This window comes from Falco naumanni, chromosome 1 (genome assembly GCF_017639655.2).
Source record: "Falco naumanni isolate bFalNau1 chromosome 1, bFalNau1.pat, whole genome shotgun sequence".
Classification (NCBI taxonomy): Eukaryota; Metazoa; Chordata; class Aves; order Falconiformes; family Falconidae; genus Falco; species Falco naumanni.
Window position 1 is genome coordinate 62,003,632 of NC_054054.1, and position 12,584 is coordinate 62,016,215.

Here is a 12,584-nt window from a genome sequence, read left to right on the forward strand (position 1 = left end):
TAGATACTTTACTCTCTTTAGGGCATTTTTAATGTTAAAAAAAAAAAAAAAAAAAAGTCAGCTTTGGAAAATTAAAAACGTTTTGACTGCCCCAAAGACAAAACTATGCCATCATCATATTACACAATCACAACTTGAATTTTTGAAGACTCTTTGTCCTTCTGATTTAGTTCTTTCACCAGTAAAGACATTCTCAGTTTAAAGAATAGTTAACGCCCTCCAGTACCAGTGATTCGCCAACTATGGATATTCTGCTGTGTTCCTGTCAGAATGCCTTGTCTCCAGGGTCCACACTAGTACTTTAGGTCCTCCATTTTGTTGCCTAGGTTTCCTCTGTCAGTTTTCAAAAATATAAGTGAAGTCAGAAGAAGAAAACTTCTTGAGATGTGCAGTTTTTGAGATAAGCAGTTTACTCATTAACTACACCACCTGACAGCTGGTGTCACTGACACCTAATACCTCATACCACCCTTCTGCTTTCTCATACTCATCTATCCAGTATTGTATTACCACTCCCCAGATCTGTTCCCTCCTCCAGATGTAGAGGCTGCAGTTTTCCCCCTTTCTCTCAGTTTCAGGTAAAGCTCTTTATGCCAATGCTACTGCCAGGACATACTATCACCAAAATGACTTCATGAATACCTCAGTGGGAAAATACACCAAGGGACTCCTTATAGCAATGGTTTTAATACACGTACTGATCTTCACTGTTCCGTCATACCTTTGCTTTCCTTTTCCTGGGATTAAATTCCAGTGAATTCCCCGGACCTCTGCTTCTGCACTATCTCAGGACATGTTTTAGCAAGAATCTAGTATATCATTAGTCCCAACGCAGAGGGCAACCCCATTGCTACCACAATATCCTTATTCCCTGCAGGGCTAGCAGTCCCTTGCTAAATCCAGCAACTTCCTCTTCTACTTATGACAATGTGATTTTGTTAGCTCTAATGTTACATTCTGCTTCACTTATTCCTAGCTCTGTAACAAACATGACTCAATTCCATTTTCCCTTTACTATAACTTACACCACCTACACCCTGCATTCTCCTATTTACAAATGTAAATATGAAATGGAAAATCCCTTTCCGTGGGTAATTCTCAGGCTTTTCTTCAGATTCCGAGTACTCCGTTCAGCACCTTCTCCACCAGCATTGCCGAGTTGTGCTTCCAGCTGCATCTGTGTTCTAGTAATCATTTTTGTGAGTTCTACCAGACAGGATATTATTTAAACAATATATTCTTGAAAGGAAAAACAGATACTGTAACATCAGCCTACTTCAACCATCACCACTCACTTCAGATGCTTGTGGATCAATGACACCTGCAATGAAGTGCCCAATAATGCCTCTGGCCTGCAGCCTGCTCCTTGTGGTGCTGCCTCTTTCCCAGTGTTTCTGGGTATAGTTTTGGCAGTAGGCCACTTCCAGGTCCATGATGTTGCACTGGTCATACATCAGGTTACTTAGAAATCTGAGGAGGGACATGCAGCATGGTACTGACAACCAGAACAACTTCATGAGCCTTAATCTCCAATTCTAGACCAAACGGAGGCACCCTGGGGAAAAATGAATTACATTCTTTTTCTGTGATGGTACAACCCACAGATATGCTGTGCTTTCATCCAAGAATTCCTCAGTTTGGACAGGAACATTTGCCAACAATCATCTATTTATTTCTAGCTTTTGGCTTCCTCCCTGCAAATTCAGTGCTCACACTTCTGTCAGACCTTCCAAGCATGCACAATGCATCTTTTCCAATAATACAGAAACTCAAAATAATGACCTTTACTCACTGTGGAAGAGGCAGCACAGATCTCCTCTTTACCAAAATTGAGCCATGGAGCATATGTACACACATTGTGATTCAAAAGCTTCTAAACTACATACAAAACCAGTTTCATCTGCTTAACCATTTCTGCCACTGGTAAAAAGCTAGCCACGCACTTGCCTACATGGCTTTTGTTTGCTTGATAGGGTGTCTAAAACACCAATCTGTAAAAACTTTAAAATGAAGCTATTGAACTGGCAAAAAGGTCAAGCATTTGATCAATTTACATGACCACCTGATACTATTACATTTTGGTTAACAGTATTTTTCCTGACATACAATAATCTGACAGATATAGTGGAAAAGACAATTCTCTAGAAGATCATTTAAGTTCAAAAAAACCCCACTCCAGCTACTTGAGGGGTCCTCTGAACCTCTGAAAACTGAGAGGGAAAATTCTCATCTGATAATTTTACTTTTTTTTTTTTTTCATTCAATATAGACCTTGCTTTTATTTAATTTCTTAGCATTTTGTTATAACTTCTGTCACCATTAAAATACAAAATCTTATGGAGCAGTTGGAATGATAGGAAGATCTCCAAGGATTTGTTCATACGAGAAAGTCACAAGCACAATTGTCCCAAAATAGTTGTACAAACTAGCTCCCCAGAGGCAGCATTTTGATTTCTCACTTAGTATCTCAACAGAACAAACTGAATTGGGAAGAAAAAGCACTAATTCCAAAATAGACATTCATACAAGGAACTAGTGAGTGTGCAACTGTGAGCATGTCTATTCTTCTACAATAGGTATAAAGTGAACAGTAAGTTTTGCAAGTATAAACCAAATAAATTATACCACCTTAGAGGCAAAAGCCCTGTGGCAAAAATTTCTGTACTCAGTAGGACAAAGCCAGGTATGGAAAGCTTAAAGATGCCATCAGTGAAAGGTTTGGATTTTTGTTTGGTTTTGTAGAAACAAGTGAGTTTTGAAAAATCCCTCTGTTAACATCATGAATGTGCCCAGCCCGTGGAGATTATCTTCTTTTGGTTCCATAAAATCTGTTTGGGCTATATCCGTATTTTTCTAAATTCTTTGAAAAATAAATGCTTTTATTGCTAACACCTTAGCTAGCCTTCCCTAACCAGCTATAATTTGTTTTCATGCTGAAAAGTCAATAGAAGTTTAAAACAGTTATGATGCACTTAAATTCTTTGTGCTTCTTCCTCAAGACCAACTGCCTATGAAATTAGGCCAATATAAATTACTGTTACTGACTAGACTTTATTGCTCTGTTCTTACGCTCTTTTTTAGATACATTATCTTGCATGAGGTTACAGTTTTGTACTATGTCTGCAGTTCAAACTGACAGCCAGGAGAAGCTTCATAGAGACAATTCAAATTATTACCATAAAAATCCTCAATTTTCTTGCCAAGTAATCTTTATGATGCAGATTAAAGAAGCTGTGGAGAGAGTAAGCAATTATTCTGAGGTAGTTCCTATGGAGATGTTGTTACTGAAAAGCTTCTTGGTAAACAGAGCAGACAGGAATAAACAAATTTTGTATGAGATACTAGGAATGTGTAGTATACTATGACCTTAAAAAACAGTCCCTTCTGTTTTCTTAAACAAATGAAAATCCATGCTGCAGAGAAACCAGCAAGTTTGCAAAGTCAATTTTTCCCTCTTGTAAAATCAGCAGCCTGTTAACACAAAGGAGCCATTTCTTATAGAGCACCTGCATTTTCATCTGTAATAGGGTTCTTGTGACTTGTCAACACTTTTTCCAGCATATGGATTATGCCACTTACCAACCTGAACAGTGAGTCAGTTTTGAACATTGCTTTACGAAGTCTGAATATTCTGGTCCACTCCTCACATGATGCAGTGTAGAGTGGCTCCACAGACATCCTACTCAGGATCTGGTAGGATGTGTTCCAAGACAAGCATTTTCAATTATTTCTTCTTGTTCAATACATTTACATATTTCTTAATGGTTCAATGTGTTACCCATATTTTACTTTTGAACTTCATCATCATTCTATTCTGCTCTTTCTCTCAGTTCAGGTTCTTTTCATCAGCCTTAGAAGATTCAGTGGGTCAATTTTTTTTCCATTAAATAATTATCTCGCTATTTCAATAGCATATAGTTTTACAGTAAACTTAATAGTATTTATTACTGAAAGATGACATTAGTTTGATGCTTAATTATAGCTGTGGCGATCCTTTAAAAATAACATAATAAAAACATCAGCAAAACACATTCAATAAAAAATAATTACAAAACATTTTACTCCTTTTCAATTTGACCCTGTCATCACAGATGCAGAAGAAAATGGTCCAGCTGGCTGTCACTTGCAGTATCTATCTGCTTTCACTTTTGCCCTCCTGTATGGAAAAAGTAATGAAACAAGATTATCTCAAAGGTCTTTTCCAACCTAAATAATTCTGTGATTCCAAGATTTAGATTAAGACAAAAGCCAGGTGTAGTCATATTTGATCTGCTTCAAAGTGTTAAGGAAGCATTGAAAGCTATTTTTCTTAAACTTTACTTCAAAGCACATAAAAAAAATCTAACAACATTTTGCATTTATTAACTTTGTTTTCTTAAGGAGCTAGGACTGCAATATCAAAAGTTAACCTTGTCTTTAGTCTCAAATCATCATGAATTGTTTTGCCCATTCTGAGGTACAGAATTCAGATTCAGTGTTATTTGAAACTGACACTCACCTGTGATGGCCCAGAAGTGTTCTCACATCATTTGCAATTATGAGAAATAGCCTTTGGCATTCCACCCCATGAGTTAATGTAAGTATTTACACTGTATGCCGATACAAAACATTTTGAAAATTCAAGACAGTTTCTACAATCTTAGCTCCAAGCTGGGGGGGGGGGGATCCCCCGTTATTCCCACTAGATAACATGAAGGCTGTTCTCCATAAATGCTCTTTCTCTTTAAAAAAAAAAAAAAAAAACAAACAGCTTTCCCCTCTTCAAAATATTCTTATGCCATAGGTATTTAAAAATACTAAAAATTAGCTTAATTTTTATGGTTAAAAGATATTCACCTTCAACTCCTCTATACTAAACAAACTGAACAACATAGTTAAACATGTCCAGAATAATTCATTTCTGGGTCAATCCAAACCTGAAAATTTCAGCTAAAGAAGTGAAAACTCAGAACAAAAAAATAAGCCAACCCCAGAACTTAGGCAGAACACTGCTCAGCACCCCATCCCCCTGAAATCTAGCGCTCTTTTGTACCCCAAGTTTACTCTAAATCCATCTCCCAGTACTTCTCCAATCAGCACATTATTTCTTGTACTTTGAAGTACCTGTCAAGCAGCATTTCGTGAAAAGTGCCTTCTTTCCTGGCTTTTCTAAGGAGTTTTGTATCTTCTTTGCTTATTTTAAGCTTTTTGTCTTGAAAGCTTTGGAATTTCTTTCTGTAAGGACAGAAGGGGAAAATGTAAAAAAAAAAAAAGTGTAACTTCTTTGAAGTTCTGTGTTTCAGTAAAAGAACAGCTGTCATGTTATCCCAAAACTGAGTTCTTCATCCAGTGTGCAAGAGCTGATCCACACACCTGTCTAATCACACTTAATTCTCATCGGTTTTTACAAATCTCATCTCCATTTAAAGGTACGTGTTGTTTTTTTCCACCAGCATACTGTGTGGAGAGGGGGCTTTGTTGGTGGGGGGCTCTCTTTGCTCAAGGGTGGATCTTTCAGTTTTCTAATTAGGATAGTTCACACATAGTGCCAGTAATTTTCTGTTTAGTCTCATTAACCATTTGGTTCTCTTTGAGATTATCATGTGCCCTAGCCTGCCATATTTATGGTATCTGTTCTTTCTCCCAGGGACATGTTTTGTTAACAGTTTGTAAGGATTTAACTAACATCCTCTGTTTTCAAATTCTTTCCTGTTTTTCACTATACTTTTTTTTTTTCTATCTCCTTGTTTTTTAAAGTAAATAATTCCTATATCAGTAAGAATCTTAGCTTCTATTACAGAGCAGATGACTGGCCTAATAAAATCCAACAAACCACCCCAATACCAAATATTGCACTAAGACTTCTGTAGGTGAAAACCATTTAGGGTTTTTTTGGTAGTCCAAATGGGAATGAGCCCCTACATGATTAGCATGATGTGGTTACAAGTTCTAAAGAGCTGCTTCTTTAATTACTAGCATGACAAGTCAGGGAGTGAAAGTGTATTGGGTGTAGGTGGCAAGGTGCTGATAGTGGAGGACTTGCAGGGGTGGCCTCTGTGAGAAAAGGCCAGGGGCTGCCCTGTGCTGGACACAGCTGGCTCCACAGCAGACCCACCACAGGACACAGTCAAGTCCATCAGCAAAACATCACCTCTGTGAAAACGTATTTAAGAAAGGGGCAAAATGCCAAACAAACAGAGCAGAGAAGAAAAAAAACATAGTGCAAAATGGCAGTGTGAACATCAGGGACAGAGGAGGTGCGTCAGCCACTGAAGCAGATATTCTCGTCCAGCTTGTGGAATGGACCATGTCAGAGCAGGGGAAAAGCGAGAGAGGAAAGAAATGGCAGAGGGAAACCACTATGTATTGACCCATACCCACATCCTGCTTGGGGAAGCAGGCAGAGGAGTCTAGAGTGAAGCTAAGCTTGGGAGATGGGGGAGGGAAAGGTGGTGTTTTAAAATTTTTGTCTTAGTTTCTCACTACCAAATCTCAAGGGCAATAAATACAATTAATTTTCCACAAGCTGAATCTGTTTTTTCTGTGACAGTAAGTGGTATGCAATCTCCCTCTCTTTATTGCAACCCATGAGCTTTCTCATGCTACTTTCTTCCCTCATCCTGCTGAAAGTGAGTGAAATACTGGGGTGGGAGTTTGGCCCTTCCACCAAAGGCAGCCCCAAAGAGAAGTGAAAAAAATGGTACTTGAGCCTGTAAACAGCTCTAAAATACATACACATAATTGATTTCACACTGTTTAACATTTCCTTTGTCTTCTTGTGGAACATCATCTTTCTTCTTAGCTTCTCTTTCAGCACAAGTACGAATCTAGTCATTGAAAGAAAACCAAAACAAAACAGAAAACACCTTATTTTTTAAAACCAGAAGTTACAGGTTAAAGATGACAACATATCCTTCATAAAAAAATGAGTTGTGATGATTTACTAAGTACACAGCTTTCAAATTGGTTAATTCACAACCGGAGACAACTGCAAAAAAAGCAAAAGCTGCCTGAAGCATGGGAAATACTAAGTATAACCCTTGATACTATTTGAAGACATAATCACCTTCATCTCAGAGAAGCACCATTACAATTCTTAAGTTTTAGCAGAAGTAAAATGCTTTTTTCAGAGACTAACTAAAAGTATTATTGCTCTGTCTAGTAGACACTTGGAAGCATATGTATATTTCCCATGTCCAGATAGAGTCAAGGTAAGTCTTCATACATTTTCTTACTTAACAGATCCCCTTCTGCATCATTCTAGTAAACCCTTCTCTGTCCCTGCTTCACTCATAATTTATCTCTTCCATACCAAGCTGTTCAGAACTATAGGGAATATCACATAGACTGTCTTGCCCCACAAAATCTTGATGTTCTGTGGTGGTAAAATATCTTCCTATCTCCACTGGAGGTATCTCAGTTTATGCATCCCTGGAGTTCATTTACCTTTCTTGTAGCCAAATCACTTGACCGCTTACAGAAAGCTATTATAACTGTATTGACAGTCAGCTGTAGCGCACAGACACCCGCTTGTTTGAATATTTCTGCCAATCCAGTATTAATTGTAAAAGTTATAGTTTACCTTTATCATTTCTTCTTCCCCTGCAGTTTTGCTTTTGGCTTCTATGTCTCCCTCTTCATTACATCTAATAAAACGGCTATTTGCTGCTAGTAATGCCATTTTCTTCTGCAGAAATAACATCATATATTATTAGTATAAAGAGTTTGTATATAATCCTCGATTCATACATTTACCCTATACGATACACCAAAACACTCTGTGCATGCATTTTTTATATACAGACTCAATAGCTAGCCAGCAGACTTGCTGGGTCCTTCATTCTTAAGATGCTTATTGCTGCCAAAATGCAGTAACTTGAAGTATTTAAGAACTTCCAATTATAGTAAATGCATTGCAGTTGGGAAAACATAAGGTTAAAAATTACAATATGGAAGAGACTGCAGAAGGCTGTTACTCCACAAAGAACACCAACATAGATTAACTCAAAATGCTGTCAAATGCTAGGAACATCAAATTAACTATTCCAAACAGCTTACATCTTGGAAGACAGGTTCCCATTGCTCTCTTGATCCTATCGCATCTGAACGTCCAACAACAAGTCCATCTGAATTTATACCAAGGTATTTGCCATAACCAGACTTCAGAGCAATCCTCAGAGAGGAAATGCAAGAACACAATAAAGAACGTTTTTAATTCAAGCAATTCACAATATCCAACACTTCAAACACATTATTAGTAGACAATGTATTTCAAGAGACTATTAAAACATTTATTTACACCAGAAACAAGAACAAAAAATATCAAATATTGTAATATTGTAATGGTAATTACCTTGTATCAGACAACTTCACTGCTGTAAACTGTTCAGGAGGACTAGGGCCCTCATCATCTATGAATCAATTTTCCATCAGTTAGGTACGAAGTATTAAACACACAACATTGTAGCCTGTTAATACTGCACTTCCAAAAAGAATTAAACAGTAGCCATTGCTAAATATTATGGAAAGCTGCAATACTTTATTCCTTTAAAAATTCCTTTTTTTAATATCCGTTTTTGAAAACAAAATGCAGGTGCTCATTTATGTTCATATATTTAGTGTTTAAGACAAGACACCAAATAAAGAAAAAAATCTTCTGTAAGCAAATGTTACTAACCTCCCTATCCCTCAAAACCAAAAAGAGATAATACTGTCATCAATGCTGTGCTATCACCCTGGAGCTGAAACACACTGTCAAGGTTCTAGAACAGTCTTCGTCTGACTGATGGCTCTTGAATTCAAAGTAATGACAAGCTAATTATCCCACTACATTAGTAGCCCACTTGTGCAGCAACAAAACAAGTATATCAAGATAAGGATGCAGCAATAAGCCTTGAAACTCATCCGCCTTGAGTTTCACTCTTCAACTGACACCATAAAGATTTTATAGGATTTAATAAAAGTTATACTGCTTTTTATCCAGTAAGTGGTATGGCCATTAACAGGTGATCATCTCCAATGCAGTTCAATTTATTGTACACATAAAACAGCAAGAAACTAGATAAGTGAAACTAATTGGCAGTCATTAAGTTTAAGTCATCTGCAAGCTATGGCTAGGATTATTGCGTTATTTGTAATAAACTACTTTTAGCTGTAAAACTGCTTGCCTTTAAGTGATGCTGCTTTTATGCCTTTCATTACTAGAACTGCTTATTTCTACATTTCCTGAAACAAACCTTTATGTGGTGCTCCAAGAGTAAACAAGCCGTTGTCAAGGGCATGGATGTACGCTCCTTTATCCATTTCTATAGCGATTGTTCCTGTAATTTCACCGAAGTTACTGATAGCCCACCAATTTCCTAAAATACAAAACCATGACAGTTTAATCACAATTTCTGATTACTGTATTTCGACAGATGTTTTGCATCTTCTCTGAGATTTGAAATTCTAAAGATACAATTGCCATTGCTATCTCAACATCTTTGTGCATTTATTTTATAGTACAGAGCCAGTTTAATGGTGCTGCTGCTGAATCAGAAAGTCCTGCTGCTCTACCCACCCTGTCATCCCTAGTTACAGGCTTGGGTGCTTCATCCCTTCTTTGTGTTAGCAAGTTGATCCATTCAGCTGATGCTGCAAAGATACACCTTGCAAGGAACAGTTTTGGGTTTTTTTCCCCCTCTGGACCAACCTCGTGCAGTTATGAGGCCATATCCAATTATTAGATTCTCCAACACAACAGAAACAGATTAACTATCTCATCTGCTGTTAAATTACTTCACCTGAGCTGTAATCCTTCGACTTCAGTTTTCAAGCCAACCTGAGTTTGAATGTTTGAGCCCCACAGAATTCTACCAAAGTTAAAGGCAGCCCTACCCATCTGCATGAATTAGAATTATGACATTTATATTTTTTAAACAGCAAAATTCTCTCCTGTGTATTCTCTTACAAATACTTCCTACCCGATTAAGATAATAACTATTTATAATTCATTTGAATATGGCATCTTTTTTCCACATGGTAGATTTGGCAGGTCAATCTGCCTTGAACAGAAATTATCTTCCCCTATTTTATACAACATATGGAGCCAATTGTCTTGTCCTATACACTCAGGCTTGCAGATCAATGTATTTTTTTTCCAACTCTCTGCTACTTTTTTGACATCTGGCTAAACTATGAATGTAGAACATCTGTAACATTCTTCTAACATAAGACACAGAGCCCATTTTCTCATATATTATTAACACAGGGATGACTTCCCCTTGCACTACTTCAGCTTATGCCTATATACACATAACAAAAAATGACATTTTTCTCTAATGTGCACTGTGCTACAGCATGCATCTCTTATGACTCTGTGGTTCTTTTTTAGCTGTTTTTGTTTGTGAACTGTGATCAATCAAGGACAGGACAGTATTGAAGGGCAACAGTCTGTCAAGTTACGGCTCATGGCCATGAATACTTTGATCCTTGTATTTTATGAAAAAGGAAAGTTATATTTTGTTATTAATTAATATTTGTCTTCAGCTTCAATTAACTGCAGCAAATTTATGATGTGAACCCCTCACAGCACTCAAACAAGTAATCAAATTAAAAACAAATAAACAAACTAACCAAGACTCCTTTCCTTTTGAAGGGATTGAAGTTTTGAGCAAACTAAAGAACGCAGTCAGAAAGTAACATGTGCCAGGGTATGAACAGAAAGCACTGGTGGTCCAACCGCTAATTGTCAAAGTAATAGTTACAGAAGGTGTGAGTTGTTTACACAGAAGTGCACTCATTAAATAACAGCATTACAGCGCTAAAAAGCCTCCCCTCCTGAAGCAAATACCACAGTGGGAGGGGGGAAGAGATCCAAGCTGATAAACAGCTTGAGATTATATAAGAACATCCTTCAGCTACAAACATAAGTGGAAAATCCATCTCGCTGGTGTCAGAAGTTCCCTTTGGATTCCAGGAAGATCCCAACACACAAACTATACGCCATCAGAAATAGTTACAAGTCCTACAGGGACCACGCTTGGTTTACCAAGCCCTATAACAACCTCTTCAGCTTCTGCCGTCCCCCACCGTTTCCTCATTGTCCCACAATGCCTGGAAAGCAGCTCACCAACAATATCGAGTTGCTCTGCTGCATCCTCTTCCCTTTTCCTTTTCTTCTCCTTGTGCTTCTTCTTGCTGCAAAGGGAGGTACAAGGAAATAAGAATGTGCGTTCGCCCCGGCCCTGCCCCAGCGCGGCGTCCCTGCCGGAGCCCGAGCGCAGCGGGTCACTGCCACCGGCCGGGGGCACCGGGCTGACCGCCCCCATCCCCTGCCCGCCCGGCGGGCCCCCGGCACACCCGCGGCGGCAGCTCCGGGACGGGGCGGCCCGGCCCGGCCTCCGAGGCGACCCCAGCGCAGCGCGGGGAGCCCGGCCAGCGCTCCGGGAAGCACGGCGGCGGCCGCCGCGGGAACCCCGGGGCAGGGGCGGTGGACAGCCGCTCCTCACCTTTTCTCTTTCGCCCCTTTGAGGACGAGCTTGGTGGATTTCACGCAGGAATACTCCGCCATGTCGGGCTACGGCAAGCGCGGAAGGACACGGCCGGCTACGCCCCACCGAGCAGACGGAAGCCCCGTAGCGCCAACCTTCCCTCCGGGCCAGCGGGCTGCGTGCGCCGCCCTCTGCAGCGTGTTGTGGCCCCGGCCGCAGAATTTGAGGGGAAAAGTAAAACAAGAAAAGTTTAAAATTACGTTGAAGAGCGTGTCCCCTTGCACCTTCCCCATCGACGCCTGGCTTGGCTCCGCTGGTTGCTCTGGCACTTTGCAGAACTGCATACCCCTAGCCCTAAGGAATGAAGAGCCTACAGCTTCTTTAGCACGTGGCTGCAACGAGCTTGTGCATGTGTATAAAGACATACAAAACGGACACGAAGCAGAGCACTGTGCCATGGGCAGCAGGCCTTGCCTGCGTGGCGGCAGGGACGGCGAGGACAGCGTTCCCTGACGGCTGGGCAACTGCCGGTGCCGGGCCGAAACAAGCCCGGGGAAGCCTGTGAAGACAAGTGGGGAAATGAGGCTCGTACGTCAACCCAAGTGCACCAAACTAGAGGCAAAATGAGGTTTATGACAACTTTTCCCATTCTGTTAGCCACCTGGTGTTACACAGAGTAAAATCTACCTCAGGTTTTCCTTTTTCTTACACAGTGATCTTACCACCTTCTCAGTGGGTATCACTACTCCTTCTTTGGGGAATGGCCTTAGTAGCACATGTGTATTTAGACTCCCTATTAGAGCAGTAACTTGTGTTCAGTCCTCCGGTCTGTTTTACTTCACACTAATGGAAGGGGTTTTGTGCCCAAAAGGTTATCTGCTGATTGTATTAGTCGGTCAAATGAAGGATACCATCCCTATCAAATCTTGTCTGGCATGTACACTTAGAGACATAGTTGTACTGGATTGCTTGCTTTTGGTTTCTGATTTCACTACCTATGCTTGCAAGTACCGAGCATCTCAAAGGTATCGTATACAAAAAAGAAATGAAAGTCTTATACATGGTTATGTCAAGGCCTTGAAATTCACTGAAATCTTGGCCAGGTGATAAAACTCTGCATGTATAATGTCCCAG

The 12,584-nt window shown here is 39.8% G+C and overlaps 1 protein-coding gene across 1 annotated transcript; it reads right to left on the reverse strand.

Moving 5' to 3' along the window:
- Nucleotides 1–3,031: 3,031 nt before the first annotated feature.
- Nucleotides 3,032–11,597, reverse strand: FRG1 (FSHD region gene 1). The gene is made up of 9 exons (XM_040596850.1): nt 11,469–11,597; nt 11,090–11,157; nt 9,216–9,338; nt 8,333–8,390; nt 8,038–8,152; nt 7,562–7,666; nt 6,715–6,806; nt 5,104–5,214; nt 3,032–4,156 (listed from the first exon to the last, which is right to left on the reverse strand). Exons 1-9 carry the CDS (start codon nt 11,528–11,530, stop codon nt 4,120–4,122), a joined length of 771 nt encoding a protein of 256 aa, XP_040452784.1. The 5' UTR covers nt 11,531–11,597; the 3' UTR covers nt 3,032–4,119.
- Between the last annotated feature and the right edge of the window lie 987 nt (nt 11,598–12,584).